The sequence below is a fragment of the Marmota monax genome, unplaced genomic scaffold (assembly GCF_021218885.2).
Source record: "Marmota monax isolate L192 unplaced genomic scaffold, Marmota_monax_Labrador192_F-V1.1 WCK01_AAM20220418_F8-fsc00392, whole genome shotgun sequence".
Lineage (NCBI taxonomy): Eukaryota > Metazoa > Chordata > Mammalia > Rodentia > Sciuridae > Marmota > Marmota monax.
Window position 1 is genome coordinate 454,302 of NW_026693779.1, and position 21,863 is coordinate 476,164.

Consider the following 21,863-nt stretch of genomic DNA (forward strand, 5'->3'; position numbering starts at 1 on the left):
GTATATGCATAGGAGTGGAACTGCTGTGCCATAGGAACGTTATGTCTTAGAAAAGAGCAAGAACTGGAGTTTTAAACAATGTTCCCAAGAAGTTTGTTGTTGTTGTTTGGGCAAAGGACAGGAATTTCAGAAAACTGAATGGAAAGATCTGGAGGTGATAGTGTAATGTGCTACACAAATGTAGTAATTCAAGCTCGTGTTTGCAGTTCACACATTTCAGTTCACACATTTCACGGGGTTTTTACACCCTGGTGAATTAGAAGTTTAGACAGCATTATTTCCCTCATTTTACGGGAAGAAAATTAAGACAGAACGATTTTAAGTAATTTCTAAAAGCCACAAACAAGAACCAGATTCAGGGTTTGAGGTTCCACGATCAGATCTTTAGTCGCTTGACAGTACTGCTATCCACCTAACGGGCATATCAAGGTAGTCAAGGCCATAGTGGGAAACGTAGGAACTAGAGGAAAACTAAAATGTTTCTGGAATAGCAGCAGCATTCTTTCCTAAGACAAGCAACAGGGAAATAAACTCCGAGTGGGAAAGGTCGTTTCCAGTTTCTTAGTCATCTTTTATGATTTAGAGAATGTCAATGCAATGTAACATATTACTCTTCTTTACAGATAAAATTTTTCTAAGGGGATTGTAGATAATTCTTTGGAAACCGCAGACAGCAGATTGGAAAAACGCTATGTCTCTTTATTTGGGATCTGGCATAGAACTGTTTCTATGGAAGCCACAGGGAGGAACGCAGACCTGGACTTAAACAAGATGGTGGCTGGTACGGGACCGCTCTGTCTTTCCAGCGAAACTCTATGGTAGAGCAGAGTCGTAGATGAGAACTGAAGCTGAGATGGGTGGTAACCCGACCACACATCGCGCTAAATGAGTGGAGCGAAAAGCGATCTCTCGCGCATGTGTGGAACTGAGAGCAAGGACTCTGAGGCAAGGGGCCCAGCCCACAGCGCGTTTTCTGAAACGTGTGGGTCGTTTAAGTCCAGTTAAAGCCGAGGTGGGGCATTTCCTAAGACGCATGCGTCCTAGACCCCGCAAGCGGTACAGTGGCGTGGTCTTTTCAACGCCCAGCGTACAAACGACGTCTGAGGTGGAAGGGGCGTTTAAGATTCTCAAGACGCATGCGTTTTGAAACCGAGGCGTTTCCTTCAGAGGGTGTGGAGTGCAGTGCTCCTTATTGCGCAGGCGCGAATACAGTCGGATTGGGCGGGTGGTTTATCTAGGGGAGGGACGAGGAGGTTGAAGGGATTAAAAAACCGGGTGCGCCTGCGCGTTGCTGACAGGTTGGAGGGGTTCAGGTTTTGTGAGGGGCGGGGTCACGTCTGCGCGTCATTGGATGGGTAGGTGGGAAGAGGGTGGAGATCGGGGAGGGTCTTTGCGCTTGCGCAGTGCGGGGGTGGAGGGCGGAGGAGCCGGAGAGCACGCTTGCGCGGCTGTCATAGGGCTGCTTGGTTGGTCAGTGGGGAGTCGGCGCCTGCGTACTAAGACCCGTGTGCAGCAGCGGCGGCGGCGGCGGTAGAGGCGGCGGCGGCGGCGGTAGCGGGCTCGGAGGCAGCGGTTGGGCCGCGGCGAGCGGACGGGGTCGAGTCATTGCGTTCGCGCGAGGTGAGAGCGGGCAGGACGCGCCTGCGCGGAACCTCTGCTTGAGCAGGGAAGGAGAGATGGAACTATACGGGGGTCGGGGAGGGGGCAGAAGGGAGCGGCGGCCACCACCGCATGGGTTTGGTCGGGGAGCGGCGCGAGGTATGGAGAGGCGCGGGCGCGCGGCCCGGTTGGCGCGCGGGGTGACGGTTGGGGCCGGCCGGGTGACGTTGGAGCGATGCAGGGCGGGGGACGGCGAGCCGCGAGGCCGCCACGCGGGAGAGGCCTCCAGGCGGCTGCTCCGGGGAGAGGGACGGGGGCCAGATCAGCCCCGTCGGGTCAAGGGTCCCAGGGTCGTTGAGGACCGGGCACCGCGCGGCCACGTGAGGTGGGGGAGGGGGCTGTTCCGTGAGAGCGCATGTGAAGGGGGGGTTGGCGGGGGGAGGGGAGGCAGCGAGTCGCCGGCCTGGCGCAGCGTTTGGGGAGGGGGCACTCGCGGCACCGGAAGTGCCCCCCATGGCAAGCTGCCCTCGGGGTCGGAGGCCGCATGGCCGAATGTGGACCGGGTCCGCATGGCAGCGCGGGGACCCCTCCCCCCAGGTCCCGGCCACCGGAAGCCCCGGGCGGCCACATGGTGGGCGGGAGCCGGCAACCCCCGGCGCAGGGAGAGCTCGTCCTCCCGGGCGTCAGAGGGAACCTGGAATTTTGGATAGTGGGAGAACCTTAAGGACTAGTTTTCGATCACCCCGGAGGGCCAGCTGCAGGCATATGTTAGCGTTCCTCAGCCTCATGGGCGCCTGGAGCTTTTCTCCCAGTCTTCACGTGAAGTGAGGCGGTCAGCCAGGTGTAAGTGGCACTCTTACAACTGCGAGACCCGGAGAAATTGGGAAACTAAGAGCGATTGGACATGAGTTCTCCTCTCTAGGCACGTGCCAACAGCGCCTTAAAGTCCGGGACAGATGAGTTCCCCACCATGATATGCTGTCTTCACTTTGTCACTAATAGTCTTTCTCGTGTCTAGTATTGGGAGTAACTTGGTTTTAGAGTTCCTAATTCTCGGCCTAGTGTGATTTTTACTACTCACTACTACCAACCCTTCGCTTTCATTTTATTGTCATTCACCACCCCCTACTCTCTCACTTTCTGACTGCACAGGCCGGGCCTAAAAAGTCGACAGCACCGATGCATCCTGGGAAAAGTGGGCGGGCCCTCGAGGAGATGCTGGGTTCCCTTTGGGAACTGAGATCGAGGTGTTTGGCAGGGGGATGGTTTAGGAAACTACTTTCACCCCCTTGACTGCAAGTGCATGTTGGAGAGGCGGGAATCCCCCAAAGAGGCCTTGTGGTTTCCTGTACCAGTGACTGGCTTGTGTGTGGATAGGGGTGGGGGGGGTGTAACAGCCGGGTGGGGCCTTGTCCTCCGGTTTCCACCCTCCCCCTACACACATTAGCCCCACCCTTTTGCTGGCTCATAGCTGCTCACCTAATTATAGCTCTGGCTAAGTGTGGGGAAGAGGGGTGGTTGGTTTCAGTGGCAAGTAACACCTGAGTCCTCCCCACCCCAGGAAGTAGGACTTAAGTCCCTGGATCTTTCCTTTCCCAGGTACCACTTGAACTTTAATTTGGGGGAGGATCCAGCTATTCCACCGTTACTTACACACACCAGTTCTCCAGTGTATTTGACCCCAGTCGGTAGTTAGTCCGAGAATTTTGACTTTTATTATAGGTGGATAGTGGAATAAGGGGTTGGGGAAAACAGCAGTGTTTCCAGAGAGAAATGGAATAGATTAGAGGTCCTGTTAACTTCTATCTTTACTGACCCCAGTTCTCTTCTTGGCTTTAGTTGGAATCGAAGCCTCTTAAAATGGCAGATGATTTGGACTTCGAGACAGGAGATGCGGGGGCCTCAGCCACCTTCCCAATGCAGTGCTCAGCATTACGTAAGAATGGCTTTGTGGTGCTCAAAGGCCGGCCTTGTAAGATCGTCGAGATGTCTACTTCGAAGACTGGCAAGCATGGCCATGCCAAGGTTAGACTTTCACATGTTACCTTCCCCACACCTCATATATACATAGGGCTTCTGGCAGCAAGCTGCCTTCAGTCCTGACCCCTGCCTGCCTTTAGTTGTGTGTGGGGTTTTTTGGGTTTTTTGTTTGTTTGTTTGTTGTCTTAGTCCTTTTGTTTAGCACTCAGCCCTTATACCCATTCAGACTACACCTGCTCCCAGCCTTCAGCCTCCTTTTGTACCCCCATCATTGTCTGGTAGTCCTTTTTCTCCATCTTTGTGCCAGTCTCTTGACATTTCTTCATGGTCCTTTGACTTTTCTTCAGTCCTTTATGCTCTGGCTGTTCAGCTGTTTCTTCCTTGGTCTTGGCATTCACTTTTTTTGTTTCTTCCTTGGGCCTTTGTTAGGTACTGTTTACATCACTATGCTTGGTGAATTTCTCTGGTCCTAACACAGACTGTAGCATTCCCTTGAAAGGCTCCAGTGTGCTTGAATTTTCAAACTTCTGCTTTTCAACTGCTTCTTTCTGCAGTTCTACCTTTCCCTTTGGAATTCTGATGCAGTCTCCATTTCCCTCTACCTGCCCATGCCCACTCCTTGAATTCCTTGAGCCTCCCTGTTTTCTCTGGTCTTAGTGTTCTCACTAGTGCTTCCCTTGTCACCTCAGAGTTTTTCTTTTTCCTCAGAAATTAAACCTGATTCATTCTTGTTGAATTTCTTGTGGTTTTATGGACTTGACATTGATCCTGCTAATGTGTAGCTTTCTCTAGTTTTCTTACTCCCTAACTATACGTAGTTCTTTTTGATCTTGAAGTTTGTTTTTCCCCAATTTTTTTTTTTTTTTTTTTTTTTTTTAAGAGATAATTTTTTAATGTTTATTTTTTTAAGTTCTCGATGGACACAACATCTTTGTTTGTATGTGGTGCTGAGGATCGAACCCGGGCCGCACGCATGCCAGGCGAGCGCGCTACCGCTTGAGCCACATCCCCAGCCCCATCCCCAATTCTTTTAACAGACTTTTTTCCCCCTTCTACCTTATTCTCAAAATTCTCAGCCCCTTACATGGGTGTCCAGAAACTCTTCCAGACTTTTGCCAAGGATTCCTCCCTCGGCTCCTAACATTCTCTGTCAGTGTTTTCTGATAAGGTAATGGACTTCCCTACACCTGCTCTACCACCTTGACCTTTGGTGGTCTTTTAGCCTCAGAATTTGTTTTTTGTTTTTGGCTTTAGTATTTCTTGGTTCATTTCCAACTTTGCTTGTCTTTGCCATAACAAGGTAGACTGACTTCCTTCATCAGCTAGTAACTACATGAGCCTTTATCTCCTCCGTCCTAGAGTTGGTTGGGTTTCTCTTTGTGATGCATATACACAGGTCCACCTGGTTGGTATTGACATCTTTACTGGGAAGAAATATGAAGATATCTGCCCGTCAACTCATAATATGGATGTTCCCAACATCAAAAGGAATGACTTCCAGGTATGTAGGTGTACAGGATGAGGATGGGTTAGTGGTTCATGGGTGCAAAATACAGATTGACCAGAAGTTGTGGGAGAGGAGGGAGAGAGGGTATTTGATATTTTGCTCTTGTTCCAAATTGTTCATCAGACCCTTTATCCTCAGCCTACCTGGGCCTGTCTTCAACTTCCTTCTCTGTTTGCCCCCAGCTGATTGGCATCCAGGATGGGTACCTATCACTGCTCCAGGACAGTGGGGAGGTGCGAGAGGACCTTCGTCTGCCCGAGGGAGACCTCGGCAAGGAGATTGAGCAGAAGTATGACTGTGGAGAAGAGATCCTGGTATGCTGTTCTCTTCTCCCTTGTATGCTCAGCTTTGCTGTTTCTCCAACTTCAGGTATCTCCTAACTATCCTTTTTTCTTCTCCAGATCACGGTGCTGTCTGCCATGACAGAGGAGGCAGCTGTTGCAATCAAGGCCATGGCAAAATAACTGGCTCCCAGGTGAGTGACAAAGCCCCCACTGTCCCCCTTTACATATTTTGTTCTCATCAAATTTATTTCTGATCTTTTAATCATGCCAGGCTTGCTTTCTGTCTCCTGGTCCTGTTCTCTCCACCCTTGTTGAAGGTATTAATTATTCTGTTTTACTTGGTTTGTCTCTTACTCAGGGTGGCAGTGGTGGCAGCAGCGATCCTCGAGCCTGCAGAGGCCCCTCCCCCAGCCAGGTCCTGCTGTGGCTGGACCCTTGGCTGGACGACTCCTACACAATTTATTTGACGTTTTATTTTGGTTTTCCCCCACCCCCTCAATCTGTCGGGGAGCCCCTGCCCTTCACCTAGCTCCCTTGGCCAGGAGCAAGGGAGCCATGGCCTTGGTGAAGCTGCCTTCCTTTTCTCCCCTTGCACTACAGTCCTGGTGGGGGAGAAAGGATGGGTACTGCTTGTGGTTTAGTTTTTTTTTTTTTTTTCTTTTTTTTTTTTTTAATTCAATTTGGAATCAGAAAGCTGTGGATTCTGGCAAATGGTCCTTGTGTCCTTACCCCCCACTTGTCCTTGGTCTGGTCCCCTATTCCCCCATAGCCCTTTCAACCAAGCACCAACCCTACAGAACAGGGACCAGCCCCCTCCCCTGCCTGTATCTCTCCCCAAATCCCTTCATTGGGGAGGGAAGAGGAGGAGAGGGGAGGGGACCTGCCCCCTCCTCAGGCATCTGGGAGGGCCCTGCCCCTATGGGCTTTACCCTTTCCTGCGGGCTCTCTCCCCGACACATTTGTTAAAAATCAAACCTGAATAAAACTACAAGTTTAATATGAAGCCCCCCAAGTCAGCTGCTTATTTGAATTAAATGGGTATTTGTTGACTGGAAATAATTGGCAGAATAGACTTGTTAATCTACCAGCCATCCCCCCCACCCTCCAAGCAGCCTAGGCATATTCCAGACAGCTGGATGGGAAGTGACACAAACAGCAGCAGCCAGGGGCAGTGGCAGGTAGATTTTATTGGCCTGGGACATAAAGGGAATAAAGACCCTCACTCATGGGGGATGGAGGGATGGGGTTGAAGACATAATTTGATGGTCACTTGTGGTAGAATCTTGGGTTCTGGCTGTGTTGGATGAAGGGGAGCCGAGGGCCAGGTTGGCTGGTAGTGGCAAAGCCTGACTGGATGGTGATGAAAGGAGGGTTTTGTCAGTGAATATACCCTCCCTTCCACTTAACATCCCTCCTGATACACACACTGAAGGAGGAGGGGACAACCAAAAAGTGTGAGCCACCTATCCTGTTTGCTTGGTAGTGTTGGGATATTGGTTACCATCCTTACCTTTCCTGCTGGTTGCATCTGCACAGGGAGCTGGGGGGAGGCAAGGAGTCCAGGGGCTGGATGCAGAGCCTGGGGGTGCATGGGGCGCAGGGAGGACTGCAGAGGACAAAAAGTTGCCTGAAGCACACTGGGGATCCCCTTAAGCCTAGCCCTTCCTCCAACCTCCCAAGGCCCTTTACTTACTGAGTCAGAGAAGCCAGTCTGCTGGTTAGCATGCTCCATCTGCTTTTGCAAGGACAGGGCACCACCAGGCTGGAGGAACCCTACGTGGGGAAGAGAGGTGTGTGAAAGAAGAGAATGAGGCAGGTAGGACCTGTGGAGCTAGGGGTTCCTGCCTAGGATATTATCACCTGTTTGGGTGGGCTGAAAGTGGCCATGCACGGCATAGGGCTGTGGCTGTGGCTGAGATAGGTACTGCACTGCAGGAAACGCTGAAGGCGCTGAGGAAGGGAGGAGGCATGCCCGTTAGAATTTCTTTTTGCTCTACCCTTACCTGTGGGCTTTCAGGAAAGCCACCCCATTCTTCCCATTACTCACCTCTGAGCTGCTGACTAGGACTATAGGCTGGCTGTGTGGGTCCATAGTGAGGTGGGGGCTGAGCAGTCCCATAAGCACCACCTGGACTTCCTTGGAATTGCCCATGCTCTGGAGTCCCTGGGAAAGCAGCTGCTGAGCCCACATAGTGCCGGGTCTAAGGAGGAAGGGAGAACTGATTGTAAAGTCCTTAAAAACAAACTCAAGGACTTCTGTATACATCGTTGCCCTACTTGCCCTTTCAATAAGTGCTTGGTTATGTTTGTGACTTGAACACTGGTGACCAGGATGCCTGGGATGAAGCAGTAAAGAGAAGAAATAGAGCTATACACTCAAATCCATTTTTCTCACCGTGAGTACTTGGGGTCCAAACATCTGTTTAGCTCTGTCAGCTGCCATGAGGGTGCCTGGGCGATTATGTCCTCCAGGGCTCCCTAGAAAGGGAGAGGGATTTTGTGATGCCTCAACCTCCAAGAGGAGCCATTTTCTGTCAAATGGTTTCTTTAGTCCTTACCCTGCATGCTGAGGAGGTGAGTTCCTGTGTGAACAGTCAGGCTCTGCTGGTATGCAGCTGATGTCAAAGTGGTCAGGTCACTGGAGTGAAAGGAAGGACAGGTGAAAACCAAAGGGCAGTTACCCCCTTTTTGCCATTAAACATTGATTCTTTTGTTACCCAATCCACCTTATCCCAATTTTACTTTTAGCTCTCTGATCCGATCCCACCTCTGCTCCTTTCGCCTCCGTTTTTCTTCCTCATGTAAAACTTTCTTGAGCTGCAAAAAAAGTTGGTGCTTCTCTTCCTGTAGGGCCAAAAGCTTTTCCTGCAACTTGAGAATCTGGAAGGGAAGGGGAAAGGAGATAAGACAGGGAGAACCAAGGGAAAAAGCCAGAGCTTGGAGCAATCAGGGACAGCTTACTTGTTCCTTGGTCTCCTCTAGTGACATTCTCTCTTCCATCTCCTTTTTCTTTCTTCTCTCCTGTTCTTCCTTCATCTTCTGTTCCATCATCTTGTCCACCTCTTCCTCCTCTGGAAAAATCAGCCAAAATGAAGTGGCAGGGTGGTGAAACTAATGTTTTTTGAGACTGAAAATCGGCAAAGGCCACTTATCCCGCCATTATCCCACCACTTGTGAACTTGGCAGTAGCTCTCCAAGGTCCTACCCATCTCTGGCTTCTGGAACTTGGACCAGGCCTCTACTCCCACACTAATGGGGGGCTGTTTCCTCCCTCCCTCTAGCTTCGCCTGCGGGCGCACTGCACTGCTCAGCCCGTGGGTGGGGGTAGTCCTGGGGCAGCTGAGACACCTTAGCCATGCGTATGTTCTATCGCTCTGGCCCCAGCTCACCCTGCCGCTTGCGCTCCCGCTCCATCATGATGTGCCGGTGCAGCGCCCTGGCCATGGCGTTGGAAAGCTTGGGACGTTCCAGGAGCGCGGGCATGGTGCTGTCGGAGGCGCTCGGACCGCGGGCGCCCGGCTCTGTCACTGACTGCCAGACCTCAGACGGTGCCTGCAGGGAGGCGGAAACTGAGCAGGGACGAGGCGGAAGCCTGTCGGCGCGGTCAGCTCTCGGACCGGGTCACGTGTTTCGGGGGCACGCAGCTCTGCCGGGTCACAGCCCCAGCGCATGATGGCCGCACAGGGTCCATGGTTCGGCGCCCCCGCCCCTCCCTCGAACCCCCGGGGTATCGACCCCTACCTACTCACCTTCTAGATGCTCTCTCCGCGGCCTCTGGCGCGCCTTGGCCTTAGCGTCACATCCGGCGGCCCGAACGAATCCTTCCGGAGTCACGGCGGCGACCAGCCTTGTGGGTTGGACAGGAAGGAAATACGGAAGCGCGCGGGGACGGATGCCCGCGAGTCCAAACTCGGTTGTGGCAGCTGGGATCTGGGCAGGCTCCAGCTGCGTGCCAGCAGCCCTTCATTTCACCGGGCAGCCCTGGGACCGCGGGCTCTTGGGGGCGCGCGAGACAGAGGCTGAGGCGGATGCTCTGAGACCGTATTTATTGGCTCCTTAGAAATCAGTCGGTAACAACTGTACAGAGGGCCCGCGGCTTCCCCCGCCCTTCCTTCCTTCCCCACTCCCGCCCGATGGCCCCGGAAAAAGCAGCTTCGTGTGGGCTCAGGGAGAGACTCCTCTGGGATTCACAGTAACCAGAAACAAAAACGGAAATAAATTAAGTGATGTTGGGGAGGGGAGTAACAGGGAGTCGTGTTCCCCAAATCAGTGCATGAAGGAAGGACCCAGGGCCTGGAATGGGCTCCCCACGAGCTCCCTCTCGTTAGAGGAAGCTGTGCTGGACCCCTGGACATGGAGAGGTGCTCCACTTCCTTTCTGAATCTGTCCTGCGTCTGCTAGGACAGCACCTGTGCATGCCGTGAGTCACTGGAATGAGGTGATGGCAGTCATCACTCAGAGTCCAGGGCCGAGGCCCGACTGTGCTTGTAGTATAGTGGTGTCTCACCCTTCATTCCACCCGCACCAGGAGCGCATAGAGGAGTGTGGCCCCCTTCTCCTTAGTGACCCACTCAAGTTCTGCTGGGCTGAAGTGAGGGTCAGGAGGTTCTCTGAGGGCAGCAGAAGGGGGGCCAGGGGTGTAGGAGCCAGGACGCACACACACCTGGAACGCCACCTGAGCCTGGTGCGTCCGCTGGGATTTGGGATCCCGGAATCTGTCAAAAAGTAGAAGCCAAGAGTGAGGCCTTTGGCCCCCTCACCATTCCACCTTCCTAACTGCTCACCACACAGGCCTGCTGTTCCTTGGAAGTATTCTCATCACTAAGTGCTAAATTCCAGCAGTTTTCTACTTGCAATGCTTTTCCTCCCCAAAGACTGCTTAGCAATCTCCTTCCCTGCCCTCCTCATAGCTTTGCTCAAACCTCACCTTTTAATGAACGCCTATCCTGACATCCTATTTAATATGCCCACTCCAAGCGCAATGCTTATCACTCCACTCTCCTTTTGTTTCCACACTACTTTTCACCCTTAAAAATCCTAAAGACTCATTATGTATAAACATTCTAGAGAAGGTAAGTTACAACAGAGTAAGGTTCCTTTCTCCTTCACTCAGATAGCATGTGGTAAGTGGTACCTTCAATGAATGAGTGAAGAAAGGGCTCAGATGGAGGAGCAACTAACAAGCCAGGGTATGAGATGGGAGACAAATCATGAGGATCCAAGAGGTTCTAGGACCCCGTCTAGGTTGAAAACCCCAGAGCCACCCCCCCCCCCATCTTGTGTACTCACTGCACTTTGGAGGCTAGGGTCTCGGCCCCAGCATATTGAAGGGAGGGGGAAAGCAGCACTGGAGGGGGCTGCTCCTCCCGGGGAGGTGCACAGTTCTCACCAGGCTCCTCAAACCCCACCCCAGGTTCTCCCTTCAAGGGCCGGCAACTCAGGATGGAGGCAGTACCTGCAAGGAGAGCTGGGTGGGTCAGGATGGCCCTTGTGATTCCTCCCAGGGACCCCAAGCTAGGGCTTCCCTGTCCCTGCTTGCTCTACAGTACCTGCTCCCAGCTCCCCTCGGTCCAGCACTCTCCGTACAGCTGCCACATTGCTCCCATGATATGCCATGTGCCACTTCTTGGTTAGTGTCCCAGCTTCCAGATGGGGATTCACTCTAAGAGAACAAAAGCAGACAGGACAAAGGTCACTGGCTTCCCAAGGTCATTCCCTACTCAGGAAGTTCTACCAGTTTTTACATGCACCCGCTGGGACTCTCTTATGAGGGCAAAAAGCAATAGGGAACATGTATGGCTTTGGCTCATACATACCTGAGGTTGAACCTGCACCAGCCAAAGGGCAGGGCGTATTCCCGGGGAGGCTCCCCTCGGCGCCTATGGGTCTCATCTCCTCGAAGCTTCCGACAAGACTCACAGTAGCACAGGCTACGTTTCGGCGGAGGTATGAAATAATCCTCTGTGGGACAGTGAGTGTCCAGCTTGGTGCTATGGTTCCCACCCTGGGTCCTGCTGCTGCCCTCCAGCTGGCCATAGAAATGAGGCAAATTCTGGGGGGCAGGGACTCACCAGGAAGCAGCAGCAATTCTTGGAAGCGGGAGCAAAGGGCATGATACTCGCAACTCTTTAGAGGGCTAGCAGCAGGCTGTGGACCCCAGCACACGCTCTCTTTAATACCTGAGGGAATAGAGGGGGCAGAGGTCACAGAAGCTGGGCTAGAAGGATTGGAATGGGGCAGGTGGGGGTGTAGGATCTTGGTCCCTTCAGGTTGGCACACCATCCACCATGTCTGCTTTTTCCATGTCCCCTTGGGTTCCAGCACTCTTTCCACTGGCAGCCCCTGGTTCAGGGCTCACAATTGTCACCTGTAGAGGAAAGGGGTGGTCAGCCAAAGCTTTCTCAACCCCCAAGGGCTGCTGATTTATGTACCTCAACTTCCCAGTCTCCCAGGCACTGCCTCCCCCATTGCCACTAACCTGCTCACACTGCCCATAGAGGTCCACAAGTGCATGACAAGGCTGGGGCACATCTGGCACAGCTACCCCATGGTCCACCCCATTGACATGGAGATGCAATCCTCCAGAGCTGTCTAGCCGCAGTCCCAGGATGGTGCCTTCAGGACATGTGTCCAGATTTGGCCCAAACTTCTCACAGATCTGGGAGGAGAGACCTACTGTCTTCAGACTTCCATCACCAGCAGACATCCCACCTTTCACTCTGCTTTCAGTTTTCTGTCCCTGGGCTTTGTCTCCAACCTTGCTCACTGCCTAGGCTCTACCCCCACTTCCATAACTGTAATACTGTCAACTGCGTAGGAGGAAGCAGTAGGGCTGAGACTGACCAGATAAGGACACTCATACCCTTGCCCCTGCCCCCCACCAACTTCCACCCTCTTCGGATCTGCTATCCTACAACCAGGACTATGAGTTCTACTTCTTCCTTTTGTCCAACTCCTCCCTACTCAAGAGACCTGACCCTCTCTCTCTTCTCCCTCACTCACCTTGAGACCATTGTGGAAGACACCACGGCCCCGCAGTAGCCAGGCTGCCCGTTTGAGGGCACAAGCAGAAGCAGGGAAGTTGAGCCTCTCAGGTGGGCAGGTGATGACTCCCAGGACAAGGGAGGATGTCCACTGTCGGTTCAGGGAGTCTATCCGCACCTACAGGAGAAGGAACTACTCCACAATCACAGCCTTCTGGGCAGAGGCCACCTACCTGCACTGCAGAACAAGGATCTCACCCCAGCCAGGAAGGGAATATACTTCCAAAAGAGTTGCCTGGGCCACTGTCCTTTCTGATTCTTGGAGAGACCAGAAACTATAAAGTCATATTTTTTTAAATATTTTTTTTTTAGTTGTAGATGGACACAATATCTTTATTGGCATCCTCACACATGCCAGGCAAGCCCTCAACCACTGAGCTACAACCCCAGTCCCTCTCCCTCCCCTCTTTTTTTTTTTTTAAATATTTATTTATTTACTTTTAGGTGTAGATGGTCACAACGCCTTTATTTTTATATGGTGCTGAGGATCGAACCTGGGTCCTGCCCACCTGTGCTAGGCGAGCACTCTACCGCTGAGCCACAATCCCAGCCCCCCTCTCTCCCCTCTTTAAGCCTTGGTCTTACTATCACCTCTATAAGGATTCTTGCTACTAAGGGCTTCATTGACCTGGCTAACTTCTGACATATCTTTTGTTTTGCAGCAGAAAGGCCCTTTCCCGAGGGTTGTTCATGGCTGGAGCAAGAGGAGCTGGGAACATGGAGGCAGGGCACACCTGGACTAGCAGCTGGGGCACCAGGGGCTGGCTGATGACAACGATGCCCTGATTATAGCTGGCCACCCGTGTAGCTGTATGGTTTCCATTGGACAAGAGGATATTCTTCCCATGGTTCTCCAGGAACTCAAAGGCTGCAGGCATAATACCAACTTGATTCTGGCCCTGGTGTGGAAGAAGAGACAATGCATGAGGGGCCAATGGCAGGCCTGATCCACCCCACTGGAGCATACACAGAGCTCAAGTGTGAGCCTCTGCCCTGCAATTGGAGAATCTGGTGTACAATGGCCATTAATTGGCCAGCAGCCCCTGCTGTAGCCTCTTACGCCCAGGCCATGATCCTCGCCCTCGTCATCCTCCTCGCCTTCACTGCCGGTGTCTGAGCTGGGGGAAGGAGGTTGGGTGCATTCTGGCTCCTCCAGCCTTGTGGAACTGACAATGGACACACTGCGTACTGGCCCATATAGATCCAATACAGCCCACACATTCTAGAAATATAAGACTCAGAAAGTCAGAGATCAGCACAAAGCTTCCACCCCAGAGCCCACTCTCAGGACCCAAGGAAGCTATTCGGTGTACCTTGGCAATGCCAGTGGCTGCAGGCCCCATATCCTCTCCATCTACCAGGATGTGCATTGTGTCATCTGCTCCTCGACGAATGCCTACACGGCTACCCACCTAGGTCCAACGTGGGAAAAAGACAAATGTTCAGCCCACCTCTCTCTGACACTCCATTCCCAACCCCTCACCAGTTGCTCCAGAGTCAGGTGCTTCACCCCAAGTCTCTCTAGATTCCGGCCATAGTTCATCCTCTGGAGCTGCCCATCACGCCTCACTTCACAGCTGGAGACCATCCAGGTAGGCTTAGTCCGGAGCTCTGGCAGGGAAGGCGGCAGCCCTGGGCCACTGCCTGCTCCAGGTCCCATTTCCCCTGGTGCCAGTGTGGTCAGTCCTAGCCGGAGGGAACCTGCCCATTTCTCATCTAGCTCTTCCACTTTTACCTATGAGAAAGAAAACATTAGTTGGCTATGATGATGGGCCAGTAGCACCCCACCCATCTCCACAGCCCACCTCAAAAACTTCCTCCGCCTTGAGCTCCTTGGTGCTGAAGACAAGGCCGTGAGCATAGCCAGTGGCACGCACTGCCCTTGTGCCATCCTCCTCTAGAGTGACATTCTTGCCACAAGTACTATGAAATCGGTGAGCCACACCAGCCACTATGGATAGAGAAAGGAGTAAGATTAGGGCAAGTTCAAATAGTATAGAGAGTAAAACTTTTAAGATGAAACAACAAGTAGACAATAAGGCTCCCTCCATCATTACTGCTCAGAACCTCCTGACCCGTCTTTTCACCACAAGAATCATTTTCAAACCTGGAATGGCTAAGGCATGGTATGCAGCCCCTGGGTGGCATGGAAGTGTCCAGGTTCTATGTTCCAGGTATACTCCCCAACCCTCCTAACTGCTTATCCTATGGGGCTGTTCCCTCCCATATCCTGTAGCATCCTTGAACAGGATCCTTCAGGCCCACAGTAGGTACCTGGGGAGTGTAAGGGGAATGACTTCTCAGTGGCAGTGTTGCTAGTCGCCAGGCTATTGTCCATGGGGCCGGTGGCATTGGTGATAGACACTTGGACACATTGGCCATAGAGATCTACTACTGCATACACCTCTGCATAGGAAAGGAGGGTGTCAGAAACCTGAGAGCCCAGGCAGCCTGAGCTGAGGGTGGCTGGCCAGAAGCCACAGAGTAGTCACCTTTACCCGGAGGCAATCCTGAGCAGGCAGCGCCTTGGTCCTGGCCATTGATGAAGTAGTGCAGATCACCCTTGGCAGTTCGCATCATGCCAATGCGTGCACCTGTGCCCAGTGCATCCAGGTCACACCCATAGTTGTTGCGCATTGTGTTACCATCTTGCATGATGGCTGTACCACTGTGGAACAGCAGAAGGGGTGGGTCAACTTCCTTGCTTCATCCCCACATCCCCTGCTCAGTTTCTGCATGTCAGAACCCTCCAGTCAGCCAGGAGCAGTGGCACATGCCTGTAATCCCAGCTGCTCAGGAGGGTGAGGCAGAATAACAAGTTCAAAGCCAGCCACAGCAATGTAGTGAGGCTCTAAGCAACTTATCAGAGACCTATCTCTAAATGAAATATAAAAAAGGGCTGGGGATGGGGCTCAGTGGTTAAGTGCCCGTGGGTTCAATCCTCAGTAACAAAAAAAAATAAATAAATAAAGAGCTCTCCAGTGCCTTGGATGTGGGGGAGGAATATGTCTTGATCTTGGCCCAACATATAATTCTGTCCTCCTTGCCCTGAGATCTCCCCAAGGAAAAGCAAAGACTCCCCTAAAAGGAAGGAGGCTGGAGCCCCTGAAGACTGGAGAGGGATTCCCAAAATTTAACAGAAGAGGCAGTCATATCCCCTAAGTCTGCCATTGTTGGTAACCATTATAGGCCCAAACCCTGATTCCCTGAACCTAGCCAGCTCCACTGAGCCCCACCAAACTGGTCCCAAGAGAAGGCAACCCAACCTCAGCATCCATGTATCATAGTCAATGTCTGTCATGGTGTTGGGGAATTCGAGGTCTTCGGGTCGAATAGCAGTAACTCCTGGGAAGAAGCAGGGAAAGGTCAAAGCTAACTCTCCAGGATACAGGCATCCACATGCCCTAACCCACTCATAGATAACCCCTCTCACCAGCTTCAATGGAGCCTGACCAGCGGTCCACCATCTTCTGAATGACAATTTCAAACAGCTCTCCATCCCGAAGGGCCCTGCCAGGGAAAGTGGCAGTCATTGAGGTCCTACTTAGGGAAGCAGAAGTATAGTGGGAATATAAAAGTTCAGGGACTGACCGGTTGGAAATGACAATGGCATCATTGAACTCGCTGCGGCAGTTGTGCCGGAGTGCAGTACGACCTCCATTAGTAATGACGGCATTACTTCCATGCAGCTGGTGGAAGCGTAGGTCAGAACCTCCAGCCCCTGAGGATGGGGAGCTTGGAGATACCTGGTTGTTTCCCTCAGGGAGTGGCTCAGGGACTGGAGGCACCTCTGCAGGAATGGACATCACCTGTTAGGCTTCCAGGTGTCTCTAAGGCTTGGTAAGGCCTCCTATGGCCACCCTCACCTCCTGCCCTAGCCCAGCTAGGCCCTCACCTACGTCATCCACAATAGTGGCCTGAGCTGCCTGGCCATAGAGATCGACGACAGCATAGACGCCTGGGGGTACATTCCAGGCAGCAGGACCCTGAGTCATTCCATTGACAAAGAAGTGGAGAGTCCCATCTTCTCGCCGCACCACACCCACCGTGTCCCCTGCCTTGGAAGAAGTTGGGGCTGGAGTGAGGAGTCAGGCAGAGTTCCGGCCTGGGATGGTTCTGCATTCACCCCACCTTGCTGGCTCCCTTTCTGCTGCGCCCAGGCAATGTACCCACTCTCCCACCTTGAGGCGGTCCAGGTTGTGCCCATATTCATCCAGGATGGTTGTCCCGTTGTGCATCACCCCATTCCCAGTCATCATCCAGGTCCCTACAAGGAAAAGGAATGGCAGAGTACATGAGGGGCAAGGCAGGGCTCCTTTCCTTTACAAAGCATCCTCCATGAGACTCCTCTAAACTAAAAGCACACTGTGGCTTTCCTTTGAGATTTGGCTTTCTTCTCAGTGGACAAGAAGAACTGCAGTTTCCAAAGGTAACGACAGGCCCTGCCTTTGTGGCACTCCCCAGCCACTGGACAAATCATCATACATGTGATAAGGAAGAAAGCGGCTGGAGAACAAGGGTCAGAGCTGCAGGAACAACTTATTCCCTAGGACCCTATCCTAGCAGTTTTACCCTTCTTGGGAACTCACCAGAGCGCAAGTTGGTCATGGTGGAGGGCAACTGGAGGTAGGCAGGGTTGTGAGTAGTCACACCAATCTCAATGGAACCAGCCCATTTGTCCACCATCTTGTCTATGCGCACCTGGAATACCTCTCCGTCCCGTAGGGCTCTACTGCTGAGCACCACTCCATGATTGAAGTCATCAGTGGCACTGAGAACACAGCAAAGAGAAGTTCAGATTCTAGTACCTACTCTTGAATATGCCAAGGCTTAGCCCAGTCACACCTACCCATCAACCACTGCCCCAAGCCAACCAACCAGACCTCACGATCTGGGAGGCTTCCCACCTTTCTGTCTAGGACTTCCCAGACAAGATTCCTTCTGCTTCCCCCATCACCATCCCACCCCCCACCCCCAATTCCATTAGAGCCTCTTCTGCAGGCTTCTCCCCACCCATGGGCCATACTGGGGCCTCAGGGCAGTGCGTCCCTCGTGGGTAATGGCTGCCTTCTGCCCACAATTGGGGTGGAAAAGCAGGCGCTCAGGTTCTGCCTGGGCAGCAGGAGCAGCACGTCGGAGAGCACCCTCAGGAGATAGCGCCCGCAGAATGGCATTGTTCCGGCGGAGTCGATCAGAGTGGTTGTTGTTATGAACAATGGTGACTTTCACAGCCATCCCATACAAGTCCACCACACCATACACCACTGGGGGTGTCAATGGGGTAGCCACACCTGTGGCAGAAGAAAATAAGGGTAGAAGAATCAAACACAAGAAAAGCAAGCACCAGAGAGGCAGAAGAATGAGGTCTAGACCCCATGGTAGTCCTGGGCCAGAAGCCTACTCTGAGCATCCCCTTACCCTGATCGATGCCATTAATGAAGAAGTGTAGAGCAGAATTGGACTTCCTTGTGAGGCCAATGTGGTCACCCTCCTATTAAAAGAAGAAAAATAACTCAGAATGGAACCTAGCTACAGAGAATCCTGGGGCCTTCTCATCTCACTTTTCCATAGGAATCAGTTCCCAAAGATATTCACATGAGTCTCAGTACCCTAGAGGACAGGCAGGGCAGGTCTTGGGTCCCTGTTTTCCAAACATGGCAATTTCAACATTTCCTGAATGCTCAATATAAGTCAAGAACAGAGTTAAACCATTTTACAAACATCAACTTCTGTTATGGTTTAATATTAAGTGTCCCCTCAAAAGTCATGTATAAGACAGTAAAAGAAAGTTTAGAGGGCTGTGGCTGTGGCTCAGTGGTAGAACGCATGCCTTGCACATATGAGGCACTGGGTTCAATCCTCAGCACCACATAAAAATAAATAAAGGTATTGTGTCCATCTATAACTAAAAATATATTTTAAAAAAAGGAAGTTTAGAGGTGAAATGATAGTTATGAAAACCGTAGTGTATTAATCCCCTGATAGAGATTAATGAGTACTGCTTCAGGCAGAGTATAACTGGAGAAGATGGGTAATTGGGGGCATGCCTTTGGGGTATATATTTTGTGAGCTGAGCTTAGTCTCTCTCTCTGCTTCCTATTGCCATGTTCCTAATTGCTTTCCTCTGCCACTCTTCCACTATGATATTCTGGCTCCCTTCTGGCCTAGAGCAATGGAGTGGGCCATCTATGGACTCTGAAACCGTGAGCTCCCAAATAAACTTCCCCCTCTAAAATTGTTGTCAGGTCTTCTGGTCACAGCCGCAATAGCAGGAAAAATGCTAACTAAAGCAACTTTTAAATTTCCCTATACATAATAACTGCCACAGGGGCTTCAGATGTAGCTCAGTGATAGAATGCTTGCCTAGCATCTATAAAACCCTGGGTTTGATCCACACGCTGCAAAAAAAAAAAAAAAGGAAAAAAAATGTTACCACTAGGCTCATTTTAGAGCCTATTGGGCAACCCTGCCTTTTCAGAAGGGACCTCATACAAACACAAAGGGATTTGCTCTAGGCCATAGAAAAGACCTTTATGTGGTACCCAAGCAGGGTCACAAAGTACCCAGACCTTCCCTTGGAATCACCCAAAACACTGTGCCCCATCCTCACCTGCAGCTCATCCAGACTAAATTCACAGTACTCCCGGCGGGTGCCCTTGCCATTGGTTAGGATCCCACAGCCGCTCATCATGATGGTGCCTGAGCAAAAATGGATACCTGGTTAGGGTATGGGTTTCCTTCACCTCAGTAACCCCAGGCCTATTTGTCCCATGCTGCCCAGGGTTGGTACCTGACTGGAGGTTGGTCATGGTGGCTGGGTACTCCAGGCTGTTGGGGTTGTGGGTGGTGACACCAATCTCAATAGAGCCTGACCACTTATCCACAAGCTTGTCTATCCGTATCTGGGATTGAGTGATGATAAACAGAAGGAGCAGAGAAGTTAAGTGCAGAGAAGGGAATCCCTTGGTTCTTCCCAAGACTCCACCCTCTTGGCATCAAGGGTTGAGCCCCATCTTTAGCTCCCAGAGGGTGAGGCATCAGCCAAACCAGGATCTTGCACACCTCAAACATCTCATTGTCCCGAAGTGGTCGGTTTGTCATGACGACCCCGTTGTTAAATTCATCCAGGGGCCTCCGGCGCTCAGCTGTCTTATTATTGTTGCTGAGTTTGATGAGGGTCCCACACTTCTCATGAAAGAGCAGAGCGTCATTCGAAGTAAGGATAGGCGAGGTGGCAGCACCACTAGATCCCAGCCCATCCCCTGAGGGTGGGGAGCTCAGGTTCACATTCAGGAGCCCCCCATTGTAGGCAGACAGGATGGCGTTGCTCACCACCTCAGAGAGCTCCATGCTGGCAAAGTCTACATCAGGAGGACGGAGAAGGGCCAAAATGAAGCTCTATACTCTCTCTCTCCGTACCCCACTCCTGAGGCCCCTCCCTCATTGCCCGTTCCCCTTCCCAGAGCCTCCCCAAAGCCCTCACCATTATGCGACTCAAGGCTGTTAGGAAACGTCTCCGGTCGGGCCTGCGCTGGGGACACCATGAAGGCTGGGGACCAGGTAGGATGGGAGGGGAATAACACAGTGATCTGGGTGCACTTGCCGTAAAGCCCTTGCTTCAGGACCCATATCCAGGAGACCCTCTCCTCTAGCCCCTGATCTCCCCAGTAACAGACTCAGGGTCTGAAAGGTCCTGCCCACACCCAGCCTTGATCACTACTGCATTTGCCCCACCCTGTAACCACACCCACTGCCTCACCCCTCCACCATGGCCCTGTGTTCTCTCACCTTCATCCCCAGAGGTCCCCTGTTCCGTCAAGACAGAATCTTCAGGGGGGGCCAAAGGCTCCAGGGGAGGTGTAGGGATGGGAGTAGGGGGGCTGAAGCCTGGCTCAGGGGGCAACACGGTGATCTGGGTGCACTTGCCGTAAAGGTCCACAACAGCCCATACACGGGCGGGCAGGCCTGTGGCAGCCACACCACAATCCCGCCCATTCACCCAGAGCCGCAGCTCTCCAGCAACAGTGCGCTCCACACCCACACGGTCCCCTTCGCCAAGCTGGTCCAAGTCCTGGCCATACTCTTCCAGCACAGAGCGCCCATCCCTCAGCACCGAGCAGCCTGACACTACCCACGAGCCCCCCTTCAGCCCCGTAGCACTGCTTGGGAAATCCAGCACACTGGGGTCCAACGATGTCACTCCAATTTCAATGGAGCCGCTCCAAGAGTTGACCTATGATGGGGGTAGTATAGAGAGATTTAGGATGGGCCATCACTGGGTCTCCCACCGCTAGGAAAACCCATTCCACAGGTCACTCTGCTCCCCTCTCACCACCTCTGAGGCAATAATCCAGAGATGAAGACCTATAAGTCTAGACCCTGCCTCTAATTATTTGGGCCTGCTCTCTCCTAGCAACTCTGCCCTGAACTCAGGTGCTTAGCATGGTAAACACTAAGCAGGTTAAATTCTCTGGTTCCAGCTTCCTACCTCCTCTAACTTCTCTGGGTCTCTATGGCTCTTCAACCACCACATGCTTCCTATGCCCACGCCTTTTGCTCTTGTATATCACTCTCTTCTTCCTGGTCTGATTCTCTTCTAGGATCAAGCTCCACCCAGATTCACTCTCCTCCCAAATTTTCTGTAAGACAAGTAAATCACACACCTTTCTGGCCCTACCTGAGAAACCACTGTCCTTCAGTGGTTTGTTCTTTTCTTGGTATTCCTCCCTCCTCTCATCACATATCTGATATCTCTCCATCGTCCACCCACCAAGATATTGGGCCGGGAGACCTGTTCCCTAGCCATTCTAGTAGGTGAGCAGGTGTCCCTCTCCTTGCTTCTGAGTGTTAAGGAAACTCAAGCTCTCACCTTGTCTCCTCCAGACCGAATGCTTCTGCTTCATGCTCTCCTCCTGCCCATCTCTTAGTGTCCTACAATCTGTCGGTTCCCTCTCGGTACCCAGTTATGTGGGCTTTCTGGCTGTCCTACCCCATCTTCCCCTGTTCCCCTCCCACCACCTCCACATGTCGGTTCCGTGGTCCCAGCTCTGCACCTTGCGATCGATGCGGACGGTGAAGACGCGTCCATCGCGCAAGGGTTCCCGGCTCAATACAAGCCCGTGGTTAAACTCCTGGCCCGGCTGCTGCCGCCGCGCTGTACGCCCACAGGCCGAGAGGCTCACCAAGCGCCCTGTGCGCGGGTGCAGCTCCCCGTCGCTGCCGAGACCCCCGCTGGACCCCGGTCCTGGGCCGCTCCCGCAGGGGCCCCCACCCCCGCCGGGTCCTGGCCCGGGGCCTCCCCCAGAGCCCCCACTCCCACCCGACCCCGCCGCCATCGCCGCTGACACCCGGGCCGCGCGACAGCCGCGCTTGGCGGCACCGTGGCAACCGCGAAGGACAGACACCCTGAGGGAATACGACCGGGGGCTGGGACCAGATATGCTTTACGGC

At 52.7% G+C, this 21,863-nt stretch overlaps 3 protein-coding genes across 9 annotated transcripts; 1 reads left to right on the forward strand and 2 right to left on the reverse strand.

Moving 5' to 3' along the window:
- Positions 1–1,468: 1,468 nt before the first annotated feature.
- On the forward strand, positions 1,469–6,373 carry Eif5a (eukaryotic translation initiation factor 5A). Its single transcript, XM_046462043.2, has 6 exons — positions 1,469–1,620; positions 3,439–3,624; positions 4,976–5,080; positions 5,269–5,400; positions 5,488–5,561; positions 5,729–6,373. Exons 2-5 carry the CDS (start codon positions 3,460–3,462, stop codon positions 5,548–5,550), a joined length of 465 nt encoding a protein of 154 aa, XP_046317999.1. The 5' UTR covers positions 1,469–1,620; positions 3,439–3,459; the 3' UTR covers positions 5,551–5,561; positions 5,729–6,373.
- A 165-nt stretch (positions 6,374–6,538) lies between these two features.
- Positions 6,539–9,235, reverse strand: Gps2 (G protein pathway suppressor 2). 2 transcript variants are annotated; one of them, XM_058584884.1, is made up of 11 exons: positions 9,120–9,235; positions 8,760–8,922; positions 8,332–8,441; positions 8,138–8,250; positions 7,929–8,008; positions 7,766–7,848; positions 7,418–7,571; positions 7,231–7,311; positions 7,064–7,143; positions 6,881–6,976; positions 6,539–6,720 (listed from the first exon to the last, which is right to left on the reverse strand). In XM_058584884.1, the coding sequence occupies exons 2-11, from the start codon at positions 8,851–8,853 to the stop codon at positions 6,637–6,639; spliced, it is 975 nt and encodes a 324-aa protein (XP_058440867.1). In that variant the 5' UTR covers positions 8,854–8,922; positions 9,120–9,235; the 3' UTR covers positions 6,539–6,636. The 2 variants fall into 2 exon arrangements, with proteins under 2 accessions (XP_058440867.1, XP_046317998.1); XM_046462042.2 differs by having other exon boundaries at positions 7,231–7,320.
- A 164-nt stretch (positions 9,236–9,399) lies between these two features.
- Positions 9,400–21,763, reverse strand: Neurl4 (neuralized E3 ubiquitin protein ligase 4). Of its 6 annotated transcripts, XM_046462038.2 has the most exons (30): positions 21,467–21,763; positions 20,202–20,646; positions 19,897–19,962; positions 19,746–19,774; positions 19,476–19,598; positions 19,204–19,315; positions 19,024–19,112; positions 17,832–17,904; positions 17,440–17,704; positions 17,003–17,184; positions 16,595–16,680; positions 16,309–16,471; positions 16,005–16,203; positions 15,847–15,923; positions 15,680–15,758; positions 14,906–15,081; positions 14,688–14,819; positions 14,219–14,364; positions 13,924–14,148; positions 13,727–13,825; positions 13,474–13,635; positions 13,148–13,312; positions 12,373–12,531; positions 11,849–12,028; positions 11,650–11,737; positions 11,442–11,549; positions 11,187–11,331; positions 10,920–11,032; positions 10,660–10,825; positions 9,400–10,085 (listed from the first exon to the last, which is right to left on the reverse strand). In XM_046462038.2, the coding sequence occupies exons 1-30, from the start codon at positions 21,746–21,748 to the stop codon at positions 9,881–9,883; spliced, it is 4,539 nt and encodes a 1,512-aa protein (XP_046317994.1). In that variant the 5' UTR covers positions 21,749–21,763; the 3' UTR covers positions 9,400–9,880. The 6 variants fall into 6 exon arrangements, with proteins under 6 accessions (XP_046317994.1, XP_046317995.1, XP_046317990.1 ...); XM_046462039.2 differs by lacking the exon at positions 19,897–19,962; XM_046462034.2 differs by having other exon boundaries at positions 14,912–15,081; positions 19,476–19,774.
- Between the last annotated feature and the right edge of the window lie 100 nt (positions 21,764–21,863).